At 37.3% G+C, this 23,379-nt stretch overlaps 1 protein-coding gene across 1 annotated transcript; it reads right to left on the bottom strand.

The window, feature by feature from the left end:
• Nucleotides 1-290: 290 nt before the first annotated feature.
• On the bottom strand, nt 291-23,304 carry LOC121410505 (multiple epidermal growth factor-like domains protein 6). Its single transcript, XM_041602649.1, has 16 exons — nt 23,063-23,304; nt 22,409-22,507; nt 16,921-17,021; nt 16,337-16,432; nt 13,465-15,721; nt 10,851-10,946; nt 8,288-8,449; nt 7,104-7,756; nt 6,109-6,882; nt 5,502-5,716; nt 4,884-5,119; nt 4,353-4,538; nt 3,594-3,781; nt 3,213-3,330; nt 2,167-2,338; nt 291-1,294 (listed from the first exon to the last, which is right to left on the bottom strand). The coding sequence occupies exons 1-16, from the start codon at nt 23,215-23,217 to the stop codon at nt 1,154-1,156; spliced, it is 5,649 nt and encodes a 1,882-aa protein (XP_041458583.1). The 5' UTR covers nt 23,218-23,304; the 3' UTR covers nt 291-1,153.
• Between the last annotated feature and the right edge of the window lie 75 nt (nt 23,305-23,379).

Here is a 23,379-nt window from a genome sequence, read left to right as displayed (position 1 = left end):
TTCCAGTCAGTCGCCTGTGAGGCGCACACAATACTGGACAAGCTACAATGACTTTCACATCCTACCGGGTACCCATTTAGCACCTGGGTCGAGAGTGGCAAAGTGTGGATTAACGCCTTGCCAAAGGACGCCAGACCGCGGTGGGATTCGAACACACGACCCTCTGTTTACAAGGCGAGAGTCAGAAACACTACACCACGGCTCCTCCACTAAACCATTTGGTCTAATATTGCCCCCCTTCATGCCAGAGCCCCTGGGAACAATTTTGAAAGAGGGGATGCTTTTTTTTGGTTTATGTGTGTGTGTGTGTTCATGGAGACAAGTTGAGTTTAAGTGTAATGGGGCGACAATTTGTGGTGTCTCCTCCACAAATTTTCGCCCTTATTAGTCGACAATTTGTGCAGGGGTTACAATTTGTGGTACAACAGCGTGGATCGTGACCGTGGGAACTGGGTATTAACGCCTTCACGCATTCCAGAGAATAGCCAAATCTTTGCATTATTCAAGATCTCATATTTCATTAGTGAAAATTGACATTTCAAGTTTGGCTTGTATTTGGATGATTACTATTTCGCGTGTCCTGATCAGTCAGGATAAAACTTCGATGTATGACAGTTTGATTTGATTGAAAATGAATGTTGTACCTAAGCTAACAAGTCCTTCTTAAGAGATTGTAGTCATGGGGTGATGGGTGAGGGGGTACCGATCTTAGCCTTGCATTCACTAACAAAGCATTTAAAAGATGAGTTTACCATATTCAGTAACAAAGAAATCACTCAAATGAGGGTTCAGTTAAGAAATCGAATCTCACGAATTACTGAATGATATTGGCGTTAATAAAAACAGATACACATGACACATATTTTGTCCAAGTTTTAAGAAGTAAGCTAAGAAACCAATGACAATCTGAAGAACTGCTCATATATATTCAGCTGAAACTAATTTGTTAGATTAAATCATCTCAGAATGTAAGACCTCCGATTGTCATTATACTCCTTTATAAGTACCGCATACACATTTTTTTCTACGAGTGTTTCTTCACATATGTTGCATAAAGTCATGTTCCAGCCTCCTTCACTTAATGTTTATCAGTAATTATAAATTCAGCCTATTAGACACTGTAAGAAAGAGTTGCAAAATAATTGATGAAAGTCTATGAGAATGATCCCTGTGGCAGGATACAACGAAGATGATCGGTATAACCATTGTCTCGAATCACTCCTTCTTGCCATTCTCCATTCAACCACTGAGTACGATATTCTTCCAATTCAGAACATACATACCATGCTTCGACCTGGAATGAAAGACAAAGGGAGAGTGAGGGTAGAAGAATAGGTTAAGAAAATGTGGCTTGGTAAATTTAATGGCATTTTAAGATGCCGAGTTTGGGGCAACAAAAATTACCCCGATAATCCAGGAAATGGGATGAAAAGAATTGCGTTACACGGTTACAAGATACATTTTGATGATTTAACAATGAAGAAAAAGACAATTTGCGTCATCTCTCACTAGCTAATTTGCATTCATGGCAGAGATGGACTATCTCTTTGCTCGTAAACCTGTCACCGATATTTCATTCATTTCGTTTATTTTCATTTTCAACATTTACAATTCATTTGCAGCCTCATATAACAGTATTCTTGTAGGTAGTATAGAGCAAAACCCCATAAAATGACAACTTGAGAATGAAACCAATAAAAAGTACCAATAGAAAAAAAAGTTGCAATTCGTAGATGGCGTTATCCTAAAATCTATTAACAATTCCATATAGCATAATTATTATCATTTTGATTGCTTCAACTTGCCGAAATCGGAATGACATATTTTAAACATGATTTGTTGAATTATTCAAAGCAGTTTTTAAAAAAGCGCATCGTTCCCGGCCTGGAGACCGTATTGATTACAAAGTCAGTTAAATGAAAACTATATAATATTTGCTTTATAAATAAGCTGTTATATAATCATCATTATTTTTTCAATATACATTTTCAAACTATAAATAGTTATTCAATAAGGGACCGGGAAAGTGGGCGGAAAATGATATAAGAACTAAAAATCCTCTATTTGTACATTTACCATTTAGGATAAAACGAACTAAAAGAATGAATCCAAAACTACTGCAAAAGGTCGGATTGCCGGAACACCCACAAGAGGTTCTTTGCTTACCGAAATTGAAGTATTGTAAGATTGGGGGGTAATGCCATTTGCGTTGAGAACTTTAACACAGAAATCAAAGTGATCAGTCCGAGCTGAATAGTATCGATCATTGTTGCCACCAGTAGGTGTATTCCATAACTGACGACAGGTCACTCCATTAGGTAGACGATCTCCATCAACTCTGTTTATTTGTTTAGAAGAAAATGTATTTTCGATAATGAGAGTGATAATCTTCAGTGAGCAAATAATTCTTGCTCTTTCGTTGCTCCATCCACATTCGACGGCGATGATAGTGACCAAAAATGATGATTAACATTATTCTTATCATATTACACATTATTTGCGTATCTATTGAGCCACTTCTGTCCTAGCTACAACTACAAATCTTCAATATGTTATAACCAAGGGGCAACGCGACTAAGCATGGATATTGAATTTAGATTTTAATCCGTGAAAGGTATTTTGCGCATTTTGTCCCCACCCCAAAAAATAAAATAAATAAATAAATAAAACAAGAATATGGCAACCCATTAACATTAAACAATAAATAAAGGAAAAAATGACACCAACTTAATGTTTGATATCTACAAAATGCTTCAACTCACAAATACTTAATATTTACAAAATGCTCCAAATCTTTTGTTAATCTAAAAAAATATAGTGTGGAGAAGCGAAGCGACCAATGTCCACGAAAATGTGGCATTTCAATCCCTCAAGTCTTCATTGCTGGTAAATGCACATTATTACAAACAGCCATCCTTCATTTCCCCATTTTTTGCCCCCTTTTGCCTTTTCCTCACACCTCATATTACCGCCCTTGAAGGTTTATTTCAAATTAATGTATAATCTTAACAAACGCAGCTGTATCTGGATCATTACTATTTTCGTCATTATTTTCATTTTGATTATCACTGCAATTATTGGTATAACTATAATTATTATCATTATCACGTCCATCATCAGGAGATGTAGAACTAGTGATAGAAGAATGTAATGTTTTTCAATACAGTGCATGTATATATCTATTACTCTAAGATAATCAAGCAGAGAAATACCGTATAGATCTGCACTCAAAGATGTGGCGTTGGTCTTCAATATCGATGTAGTTTCGAGCATCTGAACAGGTGACAGATTTTCCTGCTATTGTTTGACTACTCCTAAAACCTATCAGATCTGTGGTTTAATTAATGATTAAAAAAGGGAACATCATGAGTGAAATATTACTTAAAACACAGATCTTTGATCTCAATATCACCTATTCCTTTTTGACAGATTAAAATATTCCCTCTCCCCCACACTGGTATTAGTTGTTTGTTCTTAGAACGATGTCTTTATCTCTTTAGATACAACAGAAAAAATATCATTAAAGTCTTTGATTGCTATACAGGGGATGGATAAGAACATTATACACGTGTCAAATTTCACTTATATATTACCTCTAGTTTGACAGAAGTCCCCCCGCCACCCCTCAGCACAGATACAGGTGCCATCGACAGGATCACATGTAGCCTCGTTGAGACAGTAACAGGACTCAAGACATCCCAAACCATACGTGTTTGCATCACACTGGTGTTGGCAATATGCCCCATTCCAACCCGGTTTGCAGGAGCAGGTACCATCAAAGCTAAGTGATAAAGAAAAAAAATATCTTGATTATCAATAGTGTAATTAAAAGGTACATATAAATTTACATTTTCAAGTAAACAGAAAGTAAAATCACGATTTCCAATCCATGACATGAATATGATTGTAAACAAAATGATTTGAAGAAGATGACGACTTTAATAAATCAGGAAAAGACGGAATGCCTCAATGAAACCAATCACGAGTTTTTGAAAGGGAAAAGGAAGACGTACAAATATGAGAAGAGGGGGGAATTAAGAGAAGAAGAAAAAGAAGGAGAAGAAGAAGAAGAGATGAAAGAGAAAGGAAGCACATGAAGATAGAAAAATAAAGAGAGGGAATTGCAGCCCAAGGAGAGGAGAGGGAATTGCAGCCCAAGAATAATAGAGAATAACACAGAAAAGTTAAGACATAGATAAATGACAAACGACTCAGTGATACCATTTGAATGATAGTGGAAAAGTCGTATTCGAAATGGACACATGTTGTGTGTAGTCAGAGCACCTACACTGTCAACTTCACAGTGAATCAATTAAATATGAATGAAAATAATTGCATTAAAAAAATCATACCCCGAACATGTTCCGCCGTTTTGGCACCTACAGATCTCAGTACAATGAGCTCCATAGAATCCCTGAGCACATGCCTGCTCACAAAAGATACCGGTCCAGCCGTTAGGACACTGGCAAGAACCGTCAGATGCAGAACAAGTAGCTCCATTTTGACAAGCACAAATGCGCTGACATTGGAAGCCGTATCTACAATGGGAAAAGTTTGAGTCTATTAAACGTAACGATTGATGATTAATCAAAAGTAAAAATCTTAAATGGTTCTAAAAGTAACATTCATTCTTCATGACTTGGTTTTACAGTATTATAGTATGATAGAAGATGATAGATCTAAAGCTGTTTACAGAATATGAATGCTGCTAAAAAATCCGATTACAAGGCAGTGATCACTGTAAAATCCATATATCCCAGCGTTAATAAGGTGGGTTCATTGAAATCCTAGCCAGTAAACCTATGATATCATTTTGTCTCATCTGCATTGATTGTTCAGATTTATTTATTTCGTTAGAATGGAGAAACTAATGATAATCGTACCGATCATCCTGACAGGCCACCTCGCATCTTACACCTATCCACCCTGGAAGACAGCTGCATAATCCATTGAAACGATTGCAACCGGCCCCGTTTTCACAATCACACCTCGCGGCACAATTTGGTCCATAGAAGCCGACGACACAAGGTGTATCACAAAGTCTTCCCGTCCATCCTGGTGTGCATGTACAAGATCCATCTCGTCCATTGCAAGTCGCCGTGTTCTGACATCTGCAGACCTATAGGTTTTGACATAATCGTATAAATTCTCCTTCCTGTCGAGGCCACCGTTTGTTTGACTCATTGCAATATGATTCATTTATGCAACAATAGCCATCTTTCATGTAATTAGAATTATAGGCGCTTTCAAGATACAAATGTAATATGATTACAGATATTGTTTATCAATATAATTATGTGCATGCACAGAAGGGATTATTCTTCTCAGAAATCGATTATTTTGAAGTTCGCTTCAGGAAAAGAATACCAAAACCAAACTATTTGTACTTACAAACTGTATCAAAACATTTCAATTCCAAAAGTAATTAATCCATCTGTTGACGAACTATTTTTGCTGTGCTTCGACATGCCAAACGTGAAGAAAATGCGGAAGGTGATCACCTGAGTGCAGTCGACTCCATATCGGCCTTCTGGACATGGAATCTCGCAACGATCCCCCATCCATCCACCTTGACAATGACAAGCTCCGTTGTACCTATCACACTGAGCATCATTTCTACAGTCACACTGCTGACGGCAAGATGGTCCAAAGTGGCCTTCATCACAAGGGTCGTCACAGTTATACCCCATCCAACCAGCTGAACAACGACATTCACCTATTAAAGGATAATAAAATGTCTGAAAAATGATATACTACTATTGTATACAAAGTCAATGAAAAACATTAGTTAACTTTGAACAATGATATCTGTTACTAAATCCTTTCTTGCAATCCTGAAGTTATAGTTATCAATTTACACAGGAGCAGAGGTGTGAACTTTATGCGGTTTTGAAGACAATGCCCTTTATATAATTACAATAAAGAATTATAACAAAATCTTACCTCGTATGAAAATGGGTGGGGGGGGGTCATTGCAAATAATTTGACAATCTACTCATTCATTAGAATCCGATTAAATAATCTCATTTTTATAGGGAAACATAGCTTTTGCTTAAGAATATCATTCATTAAAACATAGGCCTACCGAGACAAGTCAAAAACTCTCACCTGTAAATCTATCACAAATTGCTTGATTTTTGCAGTAGCAGCTATCAGAACATCCAGGTCCAAATCTATCAAATTCACAAGGAGTATTGCATGTAAAACCCGTCCATCCATCAGGACATTCACATCTTCCCGTGAAACGATCACATAAAGCACCATTCTGACACCTACACCGATTAATACAGGATGGACCGTACCTATCAGGTGAACACTCAAGGTGACATGACAGGCCTGTCCATCCTGCGTTGCAACGACAACTTCCATCAAACCTAGAACAAGCTGCTCCATTTTGACAGCTGCATTCTTCTTCACATCCTGGTCCGTAAGTTCCCTCTCGACAAGGTACATCACAGGATGGTCCGGTCCATCCGCGACGACAGAAACACTCGCCTAAAATGGCGTCACATTCAGCTTCGTTTTCACAAAGGCATATGCTCTGGCAACCGGGGCCAAAAGTGCCCTGTGGACATGCTTCGTCACATAATAATCCTGTCCATCCTGCACGACAGGTACATGATCCATCAAATCTGTCGCACAGTGCAAAGTTCTCACACTCGCATGTACCGCGACACCCTAGACCGTATTTGCCTTGTGGACATTCTTCGGTGCACAATTCTCCTTGCCACCCTTCGAGACATCTACAAGTGCCATCGAACCGAGAACATAAGCCTCCATTTCTGCAGTCGCAGCTCGAATCACACCCCACACCATACAAACCATTTGGACAAGGTGTCGTGCATATTGACCCTGTCCATCCAGCTTCACATGAACATTCCCCTACATAAAGATAGAAACCTTACTTTAATTTTTAATGAAGGACAGCGTATTAAATATATTCATATTATTATAAAATAAAATAACTCGTATGTGTACTGTTTTCATTTCAATTATTATCTGTTAATACAATCCAATCTGGAAATTACATGGACTAATGAATATAGAGATTGAATATGAAAATACTGAAGTTATTTATACACTATTTCCTCATACATGCATACCTGTAAAGCTGTTACACAATCCTTCATTCTGACACAAACACTGAGACGAACAGTCTTGTCCCCAGGTTCCAGTGGGACATGATTCATCACAGAGGTCACCAATCCACCCAGGAGGACAAGTACAACTACCGTCGAAAGGAGAACATTCTGCGCCATTTCTGCAAGCACAAAATTGAGAGCACTGCACACCATATTGTCCAGCTGGACAAGTAGTGTCACAAATGGGACCCATAAGACCAGAAGGACAGATGCAAGAACCATCATAAATATTACAGGTGGCACCGCTTTGGCAAGCACATCTTCTAGTGCAATTCCGACCGTACCATCCATCGTCGCATGGCCGTTCACAGTGCTCTCCGGTCCAACCAGGGCCGCAATGGCAGACACCAGTGAAGCGGGTACAGAGGGCGTCATTTTCACAGAAGCACAGTAGACTACAACCTGGTCCCCATTCATCGATACCACATGGTGTGTTACAATAAACACCTTTCCATCCTACAGTACATTCACAGGAGCCGTCAAACCGGTTACAAAGTGAATTACGCTCGCAAAGACACGTTTGAGCACAGTTTGGTCCGTAAGACCCAGTTGGGCATGGCGTGTCGCAGTTTTGTCCCGTCCATCCAGCTGTGCATATGCATCGACCATCAAATCTTCAATAAGAATGAAAACATAAATGTATTTTAGGTGAGAAAATGTTATAACTCAGTTTTAATAAGAATGTTTAAGCATTCTAAAGGCATTCTAGTTGCATTCTATCATTATTTTCAGAAAAATAAAATATATTGGATTAACGACTGGATGTGAATCTATTTGGAAAATTTGAAATAATCGAAACAGGTGATTCCATTATTTATGATTGTTGATAAGGGGATCATATCAGGAATGTAAATGACGAAACAATATAATGACGAATATTTCTTTGATTTCATTTATACTTTATTCAAAACCAACTAAATGTAGCTATTACGGGCTCGTATGTGACTGAGGTATAAGTCTTGACTTAAGAAATGTGTTAGATATAAGGTTTTCTTTCTCAAGGATGCTGTTGGTAACTTCATGAGATCGCCTGGACGCCTCGCATAAAGTCATGTATAATGTGGGGGAAAGGGCCACTGAAGAAAATTATCAAAAGGTTCCCACTTCTTAAAAGTCGTACGTCTTTGTATAGTCGACTCTGTTACCTTGAGCACACAGCATTATTTACGCATCGACAAGTGAATTGGCAGAATGGTCCGAAGCGATCCTCAGGACATGGTAGGTCACACCTCTCCCCCATCCATCCGTCTGAACAATCACAAACACCATGTATCGGAGAACAGAGAGCATCATTCGCGCACTCGCATCTAAAAGAAAATCATCGGCAGATTTTGGTGGTAACATTCGTAATTCCGATGGTTCGTAAATCCGAAAACGAAGTAAGGTTTATTATTCAGACGGTTCGTTAGTCCGAAAACAAAATAAGGTTTGTTAATCAGAAGGTTCATTAGTCCGAAAACGAAAAAAGGTTCGTTGATCCTAAGATTCGTTAGTCCGAAAATGAGATATAAGGTTCGTTTTTCCTAAAATGAAAATAATCTACTTTAGTAACAAAAAACAGTGTTGTAATTAGAATTAGCAGGATAATAATAGTTTCAACGGAAGATGATATGTGTATGTGGTGGTCAAAGCACGTATTGCATTAAGAATTAGCGCGTGGATCAAGCGGGATCAAGCATCTTAATTTTTATTTTCTCTGAGCAATTGCTGCCAGAGCGAAAGGATTAAGAATATTGGGTACTGTGTGTTGGTCACATGTGAAATATCGCCAGATAATAGGATTTTATTAGGGGAAGTGGCGTACTTTTAACAGCTTGTGCTGGTTATAACAGAAAATCGCCGTAGGAAAAAATGTCCTTTTTCAAAATGGAAAATGCCCTTTTTACAAAATGAAATGTGCTCCTTTTCGAAATATAATTTTTTTAAGTACAACATAATACAATTCAATTTAGGAAACCCCCTTTTCACGCTCGCCTTAGTTATTTTGTAGCAAGGTAGGCCTACTCACCCTATTTATGGTTATAAAAATGCTTAGAATGTCCAGTTTTCAGGTTGGAATATTATAAATTTTGGTTAGATATGTATCCTATTCACTGGTCACTAAATGTCGTCCTTACCAGATTCCGTTTCTAGTCAGTACATACAAAATTTGAGCTCGCGCTTCGCGCTCGCATTAATTCTTTAGTAAGATACACATCATTTTCATGATAACAAGAGCTGCTTGGAATGATTAATTTTCATTTCGTATTGAAATGTCCAAAAGTTTGAGGACGTCCTTTTAACAGTAGGGCCTTTAGCCCCAAAATTGACCAAAAGCGAGTTTTAGAACTTCAGATTTAAATTATTAAAATAATAATAATCAGAAATCACTTTAAAAAGGCTTTGCTCAACATTTATTTCTTCCTAACACACAACGACTTCACGCAGCTAGATGATAATCTCATGGTCAAAATATCAACAAAATGCCCATTTTGACAGATAAGTGCCTTTTTTACGTTCTGCCGCCCCTTCCTTCCATCTCCTAATAACAATTGAACAGCAACGGTGTTTCTTCCCCCGCCTCCGCCACGCTTGCCCTTCCGGTTTCCCCGGCATCGCCACAGATTATTTCAGTTTTCGGATAACGTACCTTCGGAATAATGAACCTTATTTCGTATTAGGACTAACGAACCTTCGGAATAACGGACCCTTTTTTCGGATTTACGAATCTTGGGAAAAATGAACCTTCGGATTAACGAACGCTTTTTTCGTTTCCGGATTAACGAACATCGAGGTATAGGTAATTTAGTCTTTCGGAATTAAGAACCTTCGGAACAACGAACCCTATTTTGTTCTCGGATTAACGAACCCTATTTCGTTTTCGGATTAACGAATATCGAGGTAAAAGTAATTTACGGTTTCGGAATTACGAACCTTCGGAACTCCGGAGTGTAACCGATTTTATATGATTATCATTAACAAAAAATCAATTCCAGAGGTCAACATTCCTCCAGTCCATCAATAACATATTCTAACGAGCTGGCATTTTTATGACCATATTTTTTTAAGATCAAAATCTAAAAGAATTATTTAAAAAAGGATAAAAGAGGAGAAGAAAGAGTGGATAAATAGATATGTGTGAACGCAATCGGTCGCAATGATTTTGTGTAAATGAAGAGTTGTGATCTTTTCTATTTCAGTGCATTGTTACTGTATTTGTCGATATTTTGTCGATATCTGAATTTGACTTTTATCTGTAGTTTATTTATTTAATTAGAACATATTTAATCAGGTACAAAAGATCAGTATAAAACTGTTTGCAAAGTACAATCGTTATTTTATATAGTTAGTATTTAGTTACTATATCAGTTACTGTTTTAGCCCCCATAACAATGCGAAATAAGAGGAATAACAATAAAAATATTAATTAATTATACAATAAATCCATAACAAATATAATTATGCAAATTATACATTAAACTTCAAAGATACTGGAAATTAATACTAATGCGTTTCAGCAATTGCGAAATGAAATATTAACAAGATATATAAAATTATATAGATAAAAACATAAATAATGGCATCGATTACAATGAATGATAAAACAGTAATGGTTATGATGAAATATTCAATAAAACAATAATTGTTATAATCATACAATAATGACAATATCAAAACACAATTATAAATTCCCATCTTTATAAGCAATGTTAAATAGAATTATCTTACATCTCAGAGCATCCAGTTCCATAGGTCCCTTGTGGACATCTTTTATCACATCGGTCACCTGTCCATCCTGGGGTACAGATGCAGCTCCCATCATCTCTGGGGAAATGAATAAATTTAATTATTACTTTTAAAATATCGGCAATATTATTCCTTAAAAAAACATTTTAATTCATTTTATTAATTCAATTGTTGCTCATACTTAAACTCTCCCTCAACATGTATAGTGACACTTTTTTATAGAAATGTTGTTTCAAGAGAAGTTATCATAAAGTCAAAATAATATGCACGTTTCTTGCTAAAACAAGAAAAATGAACGAAGGTATAACAAGAATATAATTGACAATTGTTATTAAACTGTTAATTGTTTTTGTATCTTTCTTGTGGAATCGAAATGTAAAGACAGTCATAGTTTGATGGTATATACACAGGGGAGAGTTTGGTTTTAAGGCCACCCTTTTTATAATTCAAATTATATCGTTTTCATGTAAAGCAGTAGAAACATGATTAAATGTCTATTCATATAGATCTAGAGTAGACTACATTATCCATTAGAAATGTTAGAACTAATCAGCCTAATTTGCATATGAATGAGCCATAGATATTCTTGTCAGGTGGCCTTATTTGCCCCTCCGAAATGGGGCAAATGAGTCCGCCTGATTAATTAATTTCATGTAACTGTATTCGAAGTAAACTGGTTTAATACAATCACTTAACATTTACCAGCAACAATCATATTATTAACATTTAGTTATTAACCAAAAATACCCCCCCCCCCATTGATTGATTCATTAATCCAATATCGTAGGAAACAAGGCAAAAGCGATTTTGTGTCTCGCCCACTTGAAAATAACCAGAAATATCGTGATTTGCGAGGGCACACAACAGAATTGTATCGAAACTTCTTTGTGAAATGACTGGGATGGAATAACACTTGTCATAAGAGTCTTGCATGTAAACTTTAAGGTTGACCGGAAAATGACCTTTGACCTTACCATGTGACCTCCAATTGCAGCATAACATGCAGGTCCCCAAGTCCAACTACCATCCAAGTTTGGTTGAAAAGTGACTTATGGTTGCGGAGTTAGGTGTCATAAGAGAGTCTTGCATGTAAACTTTATCGTTGACCTGAAAATGACCTTTGACCTTACCATGTGACCTCCAACTGCAGCATAACACGCAGGTCCTCCAAGTCCATCTACCATCCAAGTTTGGTTGAAAAATTACTTATGGTTGCGGAGTTAGGTGTCATAAGAGAGTCTTGCATGTAAACTTTAACATTAACCTGAAAATGACCTTTGACCTTACCACGTGACCTCCGACTGCAGCATAAGATGCACGTTCCCTAAGTCCATCTACCATCCAAGTTTGGTTGATAAGTGACTTACGGTTGCGGAGTTAGGTGTCGTAAGAGAGTCTTGCATGTAAACTTTAACGTTGACCTGAAAATGACCTTTGACCCTACCATGTGACCTCCGACTGCAGCATAACATGCAGATCCCCCAAGTCCATCTACCATCCAAGTTTGGTTGAAAAGCTACTTACGGTTGTTGAGTTATGTGTCATTACATTTGTGACGGACGGACGACATCGCCTTCACCTCTGGTGGGCGAAACAAAAAAAAGGATTCTCAGATTGTGTTTTCTACTGTCACAGTTATTATTGTGTATCTACGTGTTTCATTGGGAGAGGCCACGTACATACATACACACATAAATACATACCATATATCAATACCCTATCAATATATATATATATATATATATATATATATATATATATATATATATATATATATATATATATATATATATATATATATCTCAAGTGTGGTGATGGCCATACAGCATTTTAAAGTTTTAACAGATGGAGCCATAGAGAATTACGTACTTATCCGGGTGGCCTCATTTGTGCCCCATCGGACATGTTGAGTTCATAAGCATCCAGTCAGAAAAAAGGAGGGAAAGTAGTGGAATTTACTAAAGTTTAGTTCTGGCATGCCCAATAATTATTGCACAAGAATAACTAACATAAAAAAAAATAATAATACACATTACTGGGTAGGTACAGTACTCGCCTCTCGAAAGTGGCAATGCCACTTTCAAAATTTGTATTTTGAGGTGCTGCTGGGTTTGTGCTCCTCCTGGCCATTTGCACTGGACTGGACGTTCTCTATGCTCAAAATATGTGCTAATGAACTGTCTCAAATACTATATAAACAGTAATCCATTTGACCCTACCATTCTCGAGCAGTAATTAAGCTAAATACTGATGGGTGGCCTTATTTACCCCATTCTCCCATATATTATAAATTTATGTTTGTAAATATATATATATAAATATAAAGATATATAATTTCATTTACATAAAAACATGCGTGAATATAAAACACAGTTCGAAATCAGGTAGCACTATTATAAGTTCACTTGAATGGGCACAGAAGCTGGCTTATTCAAACTCTGTGTAAAATAATATTCGTCAAAAGAAAATATATCCTCAAATGTCGAATCTTAAAGAAATATAAATAGCTTAAAAGTATATTTATGAAGAGAGAGCGAGGAAGAGAGCGATAGATAGATAGAAACCGAGAAAATAGAATAGGAATAATGCCTTCTACCTTGAACAAGCAGCTCCGTTCTGACACTGACATTGGGTTCGGCAGTTCGTTCCATAGAAGCCATCAGGACAAGCTTCATCACAATCTACTCCTGTCCATCCCGTTAAACACAAACAAGAGCCATCAAATCGAGAACAGCTGGTTGCATACTGACAGGAACAGCGGTTGATGCAATCAGGACCCCATGTTCCTTCGGCGCAACTCTGCTGACAAAGCTCCCCCGTCCAACCAGCTGTACAGGAACAAGATCCATCAAACCTTGAACAGTGACCATTCCTACAGCGACATAGCTTTGAGCAAGAGGGACCATGGCGTCCAACAGGGCAAGGTGTGTCACACGAAGGACCATGCCAACCAGCAGTACATGTGCATCGACCACTGAACCTATCACAAGGGGATTCATTTTGGCAACGACACACTCCTAAACAGTCCTGTCCAAAGAATCCTTCTGGACATGGGTCATTGCAGAAATTTAGCCAACCGGGAGGACATGTGCATATACCAGTCACAGTATCACACTCACCTCCATTTCTACACCTACATATCTGAGTGCAGTTAATTCCATAGTAGCCTTCGGGGCACGGTAAACTGCAATGTGGCCCTTGCCATCCGGGAGAACAAAAACAAGATCCATCGATGAAATTACAAGTAGCACCATTATAACATTGACATTCTTGAAGGCATTGGATTCCAAATCGATTTAAGGGGCATCTTATTTCACATATCTCACCTTCCCAGCCTGGAAGACAGATACACTCTCCATTTACATGATGACAAGTCCCTCCATTGCGACAAGGACATGGTTGTGAACAGCCAACTCCATAGAACCCTTCTGCACATGGTGTCGAACATGTAGAACCAATCCAGCCCGGATTGCAAATGCATTGTCCGGTAACATGAGAACAACCCAATGCATATGCACATTCACATTGTTCAAGACAATTCAGACCAAAATATCCCTCTTCGCATTCATCTGCACAGGTTAAGCCAGTGTACCCAGATGAGCAGTAACAGCGTCCGTCAATATGATCACACTCCGCATTATTTTGACATCGACATGGGAGGGCACATTCATACCCATAGAAACCTTCATCACAAGTTTCAGAACAAAACAGACCTTGCCATCCTGGAGTACATGAGCATGTTCCTAAGATGTGATCGCATTCTGCAAAATTTTCACAACGACAAACTTCATCACAGTTCTGACCGAAAGTACCATTAGGGCAGCGCAGGGAACATAACGACCCTTGCCACCCTGGCTCACATGCACAGGACCCATCTATGTGATGGCATAAACCTCCATTGCGACACCTACAGCGCTCCATGCAGTTAATACCATAATGACCAGTTTGACATGGAACAGTGCATAAAACGCCACGCCATCCGGGTTTGCATGAGCACGTACCATCTACTGGGTCACAATCAGCATTATTTTGACACTGGCAGAATTGGAAACACCCGTTCCCGTATCGACCATCTGGGCATGGTCTGTCACAACGGATTCCACTAAATCCTGGCAAACATCGACAAGTGCCATCAACATGGCTACACAAGGCACCATTAACACAGTCGCAGCGACCTTCACAGTTTGTCCCAAACGTTCCTAGTCTACAAGGTGTCGTGCAGTCATTTCCAATCCATCCTGGTTGGCAAACGCATTCCCCTGTAATGTGATGGCAAATTCCTATTTGACAAGAGCATATACCTGTACAGTCCTGTCCGAATGAATCACGAGGACACTTGTTTGCACAAGTCACACCCGTGTAACCTGGCGAACATATACAATGGCCTCGTTCGTGGTCGCATCTTGCCCCATTCTCACACTCACACATGCCATTGCATCCTAAACCGTATGATCCCTCTCGGCATTCATCTTGGCATAACTCCCCAGTGTAACCTGGCGCGCATGAACATGTTCCGTCGATAGGGTCACATACTGCATTATTCTTACATTTACATGTGCGAGTACATTGAGGACCAAACCTTCCACCTTCACATTCTTTATCACAATACCGTCCCGTAAAACCAGCTAGACAACTACAAGTTCCATTTTTGGGGTCGCAAGAGGCGCCGTTCCTGCACATACATTGCTGTAAACAATCATCGCCATAATTGCCTGGACGACAAGGACTCTCACAGCTGACCCCAGTAAAGCCGGGAGGACAAAAGCAGATGCCGTGAGCTGCTTGGCATGTGCCCCCGTTATCACAAAAGCATTCTTGCAGGCATTGCAAGCCGTATCGATTCTCCGAACAGGCTGTAAGAACAAAAAAGAGTCAAATAAGTCCAATCAGTCATGTGCAAATCAAAGAATCCTAAAATTTTGAAGTACGAGGTATAAACATGGTTAAATAATTATGATGGTTTTAAGTGTAGGTACCGCCAGGATGGAGATGGAATGTAGGTGGATATGGGAGGGAGGGCCAGGTGGGTGTTTCATAAAGCTTTTCGTAAGTTAAGAGCGACTTTAAGAACGACTGGTGATCCTTTCTTGTGGAAAATGGTATATTTCATTGGCGATGGTCAAGCGCGTAAGAAAGGATCACCAGTCGCTCTTAAAGTCGCTCTTATCTTACGAACAGCTTTATGAAACGGCCCCAGGCATCTGGTCTTGTAAGGTAATTTCTTGCATTTTTAATTATACTGTTCTTATCTATATTTTTGTCGAAATTAGTTTGTCCATCTAATCATTCATTTCAGGCCGACAAGGAAGAGCAGGATCATTGTTCAAAGATCCCGGGCTTTGAAAAAAGTCTCTATCATATATATCAAAGCAATCATATTTTCGCTGAAGATTAGTAGTATATCTAAAAGAGATACATCCATACATGGTAAACCGACAGTATTAAAATTTATTGATTAACAAACTTACCCTCTTCACAGACATCACCGATCCAACCGGGTAAACAAGCACAATGGTTTGGGGCAATGCAACTTCCTCCATGCTGGCAAGGTTCCGAGCAAACAGCTATCAAAGAGGCAGTATCATGACAGTTATCGGCACTTGGGAATTATTTTTATTTCATTTTTACTAATGTGTCCTTCCAGTTAAAAATGCAACGAATGACTATTCACTTCTGATAATGAAATTCAAGTTGTAAATCATAAATACCTGCAGTTGTGGATACAGGTCACGGGATCTAGGTAGGGGCACATCTGAACAGTGCCCCAACTTTTGAAAGCCAAATTGGAAAATATTGGAAATTATCATGTATACGCAAGTGAAGATCTTGATACTACAGTTTACAACAACTTAAAAGAAACGTGTGCATGAGTTTGTTTAAATATCAAATTCGTTGTTCGGGTACATTTGCAGATATATCTAGCAGTAAAACATTTTGGAAAAGTTTTTAAACTTTTCAATAAACATGATTTTGGCGCCATTAACGCCCGACAAAAATGGTTGGGTGGCTGCCGAAGAATCACCTTTGTGTGATTTAGTAGGATGGTACTTACGCAAACACTGTCCACTTGTATTGGTAAAACCTGGGCAACACCTTGACACCACTCGGGTTGCTTCTTCAACTGCTGTAACATATTGGTATGTGTAAACTGATCTGCAAAGAAAATATCCATTTAGTTGCGAAGAATAAAAAAAGCATTAAAAAAGAAATACCAATATATATTATTCTAATAAATCCCAATCATGCTTTTCATGTTAACTTTAGGGAAAGGAGAGGTACAGGAGGGGCATGGGCGACCGCCTTCATGAATTTTCAAGCAGGAAACGTATATAGGGGATAAAAGAGGAACAGGAGGAAAAAGAGTGTAAAAAGGATGAGGTATATTAAAGAGACTCTATTTTACCTTTGTGATTCATATCATGAAGAAAAGAAAAATCACCTTTTCTTGAGGTAATCTTGCCGCTCTCCCATTAAGAAGATAAACCCCCTGACGCCGTTTATGTGGCTCGGTGTAAGAATGACAGAGGTTAAAATGGCAGAGGTAAAAATGGCAAAGGTAATGGCATAGGTAAAAATGTCAAGGCAAAAATGGCAGAGGTAAAAATGGCGGAGGTATAAATGACAGTGGTAAAATGACAGAGGTATAAATGACCAGTCTTAAACCCACATGCAAAAAAATCCTCTCCATGTACAGCATATTTAAAAAGACATTTTCTTAGAAGAAAGTTAGAATTACAATGTTGAACTAATGGAAAGGGTACATTTTAAAATCATACTGTAGGTCTTCTGCACCAAACCGAGTTGAGTTGAATTGGTATTTCTTATTTTTTCCTCGACTTTCATGCTTGGCCTTCTCACGTCAAATCGCTCCTCAGATATTCAAATTTGAAGCACACTTCGGATCCCAATTATTGTACCTAATTCATTAAAGGAAAATTCACCCTGACATAAACTTAAATTTATAGTAAAAATAGCAGAAAATAATTAAAACAATATTGGTGAGGGTTTTAGGGAATTCATCAAAGATTTAAAAAGCTATTAGAATTTTATATTTTAATGGTGACGTCATTTGCGAGCAGTCTATCTCCATATATGGTGTAATAAAAAATATCAATGTCATTTTAACAAATGAAAATGGTTTTTATTGTACCTTAAGTATATCAACATACAAATAATTTTACATCCACTCATGCATTATTTTTTTAGCAATCATGACCCACTGGTTAAAAAATTGAAAAGTATACATTTTGGTGCATAAAATACGGGGCAGCTGCTTGTAAATGACGTCACAGATAAAAAAATAAGATTCATAATAACTTTCTTAATCTTTGATGGGTTTTCCTCAAACGTTCACCGATATATTTTTCTGCTATTATTATACATGTAGTAAATCATTTGTTGGGGTGAACTTCTCCTTCAAAACAGGTCGATACCTAAAAAACACCTATGATTATTTTTACCTCTGCCATTTTTACCTCTGCCGTTATTACCTCTGTCATTTTTTCCTCTGCCATATTTACCTCTGCCATTTTTACCTCTGCCATTTTTACCTCTGCCATTATACCTCTGTTATTATTACCTCTGCTATATTTACCTCTGCCATTATTACCTCTGCCATTTTTACCTGGCAACGTTTATGTAGGACCGGAGCTTCACACCCGATAAAAACAGATAACAGGCGTTGATTGTGAAGTACTTATAAACTCAGATTTGATACCAAAATGAGCATACATCATTTCATATTACTCTTTCTAGAGCCAAGACATGAAGGCCCATAGGCGGCGGAAGCGGGGGGGACGTGTCCCCCCCTAAATTTTAGGTGGGGGCGGTCCCCCCCTAAATTTTTTTTGAAAACCTTTTTTTTTTTTTTTTTTTTTTTTGCTTGTCAATTTTTGTCCCTGCGTCCCCCCCTAAATTCACGTGGCCCTCCCTGAAACGTGTGTTGTCCCCCCCTAAAATCTAGGTTGATGACCTTTTTTTTTTTTTTTTTTTTGCTTGTCAAAAAATTTTGGGGCGCTTGTCCCATTTTTTACATGTGTCCATCCAAAAATTTCAGGTGGACACCCCCTAATTTATTGGCTTCCGCCGCCAATGCATGAAGCTACTTTGTCCCTTTTCATTCGGATTCGACGTGACTTCGGTAATACCTATAGTTTGATTTATTTTAGTGATGAAAATCAACATTATATCAGAATAGATCTCAATACCGTTGTGGATCCAAAAAAAAAGAAAAAATACAGTTTTTGCTACCAAAAAAACGAGACATTTGACTAAAATATCACTCATTTAACCATCCATGGGATATTTTATGGCGGTGGCAACTACTATAACGAAAATTCTCACTTTAAGCCAAATACAATTGCTTAGAATATCAAAAAATTTCAGCTCGTGCTTCGCGCTCCCATTAATTGTTTAGTTATATTCGCACCAAGTCTTGACAGTTTTTAAGCGAACGCGAAAAGCGACCTGAAAAGTATTGATATTCTAAACTGACAACTGAAAATGACCTTTTTCATTTCATTATAAAAAATTTCAGCTCGCACTTCGTGCTCGCATAAATCTTTAAGTAGTTCTGTATCATGTTCATCATAACAATACTTAAGCTTTCAGGATAAAATACATAAAACATATATTAATCGGATCGCGCATTGCGTTTGCATTTCTGTTATCAAGGCCTAATGAAACATCTCATTGTGTTTTTGACAATTAATCGCTGATTTCCTTTACCTTTGGTCAGTACCCCCCAAAATTATCTTTGTGTCCCCTACAAAACTTCAAGCCTCCCCCCCCCCGCCTTTCGTCCCTGCTGTATAAATCCCAAAGGCCAGCTACGCCACCGATTAGGAGATTGAGTCGATTGCCATCGAGATTGCATTATTTCCAAAGGTTGTCAATAATATTATTGCAGGATATTCTAAAACAACTAGTAAACATATTACATCTACCACTGACACAATTCTAGTAGGGCCTATATGAGAAGTTAACGAAATTGAAATCCCGAAATACTTAAAAGAAAATCACTCGCGCTTCTCACTCACATTCATTGATTTTTTTTCTTCATAAACACATCATTTAAAATTAAAGCTGTCTTTCATTGCATTTTTCTTTTAATCTGACTGTAAAATAAGATCATTCAATATATATTTAAGGAACTCAGGCCTATATGTCTGCCTGGCCCTGAGGGATGGTGCGCCATTTTTTCTAAGAGTACACACAGGCGCCCAAAACAGGTCAAATTTTGGCCCCAACCCCCCCTCCCTCCCCGCGAAATCCTGGATCCGCTCCAGGAATGATTAGGAGGGTGTGTGTGTGTGTGTTTGTGTATTCCTCTTTTTCGTATAAGAGAAACTATTTTCAGGTTGTCATATTGTGTCCGCCATGGTCCTTGGCAATGATTTTTTTTTGCACGATATCATGCCATATCGAATTATCATAGAGATGATCTGTTGTTTTCAATGTAATATTTCTCTTTTACCCCACTTTGTTTCAAGATGATAAAACTTATAAAACTAAATCAATAGCTGTAATCTATTTCTAAAGCATTTTCTTATTACACTAAAAATCGTGCAAATTGGTATCAACCACAGATGACAAATCATAAAAACGCAAAAGAACTGTATTTTAAAATCGTTTTTAATAAAGGTTGTAAAATGAACTTCTATGTTGGATATGAGAACAAGCAGTTTTCTTCGTTCTCATAACAGTGTTGTAACAAAAATCATAACAAGTTTCAGTTTACAATCATGGTGTTTACAGATGAGCATTAACTCTTCACTCTTAAAAATATTGGGTAAAAATGCTCCATGATGGTAATTATGTATCCAACCAACATTGGGCATTTCTTTTGGGCATTATTATTTATCCAGTGTGATGAAAATTTGCTCATTCTAAAGTAATTTCTGCTTATTTTTTAACCTTACTGGACAATATGCTTCCCGCATTGGGTAAAATACTGCCCCAAATTGGTTGGATACATAATTACCCTCGTGCTGGTTAAAATTTTGCCCAATATTTTTTACAATGTTCCTATGTGTTATTTAAAATCCTACCAGGTCTTGCGATAGAATCAGACTGAAAATTAAGTCAATACAGTTATTGATTATTTATAATAATGTACTGAATTAACAAATATCATTTTAACTAGTATTATAATCATGTTATACTATGGGTGTAAGACTATTGTAGAAGAGAACCATTAAAAAACACTGTGAAAATTCGACAATAACTCACAAGGACATGATTTACCAAACGTAAATAAGGAGCCAGAAATCGATCTGAATTTTAGAGACTTGCTTTCAAAGTCATTAATAACTATAATAATGTCATTACATAATGTTTTATTGGCCACTATCAATGGTTAATAATATGAATGTACAATTCTATCTTTACAATAATAGATAGGTAAACACGACTGCGGTTGACAGTCTCTCCGCGATCCATAGACGGTCAAATGACATGACTGATATTCAATGTTTGAGGATATATGATAATGGACAGTATTTAGCCGGAAATTCTGAACTCATATGGAAACAAATATATAGATAATATAAAAGTCATATTGCAACATAGGCCTTTACAGTGATAAAAATATCTGATTTTAAATGTGCAGTTTAACAAAAAGTGCTACTAGCTTTAAAAGGTACTATGTGACAATGTTGCACCTTTATATTTGCAATGATGATCCTGTGTAGTGAATAAGGATGTTATAAAGCACATTCATTTTTTTTCTTACAAAAATGTATGCGTATGAATTCTCATTCATGCCGTTAGTGTGAATAAATGGGATTGATAAAATATTCTATATTTTTTTACCATAACATAATTGTGTTTACAGACAATTGATATAAGGTACCATGAATGGACGAAATTATGAGGTCAAAACATTGAGAATTAGTGATGAAAAGAATTGACAGGAAACCGTACAAAGAGAATTCAATAAATGTTCATAATACATTCATAATATTATATTCGCTCCTACACTCTTACAAATGTTGGCCAGTATACTGTCCACACAACAAATGGTAAAATCTTTATCCAATTTTGGGTAGTTTTAAACTAATAATGTGTGCTTTGGGTGAAAACTACAAAATATTGTTTTAAAACTACCCAGGGTTGGATAGATTTTTTAATCAATTTTTTGTGTGGACAGTATGTTGCCCAACATTTTAAGAGTGTATCAGCTATTCTAATACAACACTTAGATATACCATAAACGAATAAACCAAATTAATTAGGAGTAACAGAAATATGATGAAGTAATATGTATATGTTTGAATAATTTATCATTTGAGTGAATAGTATTTGATTCAGGGATCGGGTGAGGTGGAGGACATTGGTTGCCAATTATCTTACAATGGCACTTGCTTATCATTGACATATATTACAGCGTTATCTACAACAGTAAAGGGAAAACAGTGTTTCTATCTGTTCTTTGTACATCATGTTTACTGAAGAGAACCTAAAATGATTTTTCCAGAAAACATTGGTAAAGAAAATAACTGAAACCGTCCGTCCCCACGACCGACTCTTGTGAAACTCACCGATATCGAATACAGCTGTCTAACCCTCCCCATCCGCAATGGACATAGTATGCCTCAGCTTTCGATACATTTATCCTCTTCAAACGTGTGAAGATGAACCTTTGGGCAGGAAATAGTCAGTTTTAACAATGAAGCACAGTTATCATACATTATAACTTCGGATATTGATTATTGCTCATGTTCTTAATTGCAATGTGTAAAGAGATTGTAGAGTTTGAAGCAATTGTCAAATTAGATTAAACGTAATCATTCTCTTCAAGACCCTATGTGCGTAATTACTGCTTAAAAAATTAAGTATTTTTTGCTATTATATAAGCCTCATAATTAATGGTTTATAATCAATTTAATAATGATTTGCCTGAAAAAGAAACAGTAACATCAGAGTTTGAAAAATTATTTAATCTTAATAGTCAGTGTGGGAGATAAAGACAGTGACGTATACTTTCACATATTTAGAATAACCATTTCCCATACCCCCATCTCTATCTCTCTCTCTCTCTCCAAAACACACCCTCTCTCGATCTATTCTTTTACTCTGAAATGTTTCGTGATTTTTATGACAGAAAAGGCTACGAATTTACCTCAATCTGTTAAAAATACATAAATATTAACACTAAACTATTTGTTTACTGATGTATTACGTTTGTTACTTACTTTTGATCATAATGGCAGACCCCATATGGTTGTCTCACAGGACAAACGATATTTTCCTCAGGTCCATATTGTGCATCATTCTGTGCCGAAACGAAGAGTAGAACATACATGAGAATGATAAACACACATTGTACATGAAAATTCATCTCTCCCATGATTCATCACAAAATTCTAGAACATCATTGACAAAATGATGAGCAAAGAATAAACTGCAGCTCGATATGTCTATTCTCAAGCTTTCCGAATCCAATATCTGAAGCATGATATGAGCCTATACCGACTTAAAAATCTTATCTGGTACAGGTTCAGATGTGTGA

Source organism: Lytechinus variegatus, chromosome 3 (assembly GCF_018143015.1).
Source record: "Lytechinus variegatus isolate NC3 chromosome 3, Lvar_3.0, whole genome shotgun sequence".
NCBI classification, from domain to species: Eukaryota; Metazoa; Echinodermata; class Echinoidea; order Temnopleuroida; family Toxopneustidae; genus Lytechinus; species Lytechinus variegatus.
The sequence above is the reverse complement of the archived record's forward strand: the minus strand, read 5'-3'. Positions and strand labels throughout refer to the sequence as shown.

What these genes read in the sequence shown, in the direction of transcription:
- LOC121410505 (XM_041602649.1), bottom strand. Translation starts at nt 23,217, where the DNA reads ATGGGAGAGATGAATTTTCATGTACAATGTGTGTTTATCATTCTCATG. An exon ending in GTCTGCCATTATGATCAAAA is followed by an intron (nt 22,508 to 23,062) that starts GTAAGTAACAAA and finishes TCCTGCCCAAAG; the next exon opens with GTTCATCTTCACACGTTTGA. An exon ending in GACAGCTGTATTCGATATCG is followed by an intron (nt 17,022 to 22,408) that starts GTGAGTTTCACA and finishes TTTTCTTTGCAG; the next exon opens with ATCAGTTTACACATACCAAT.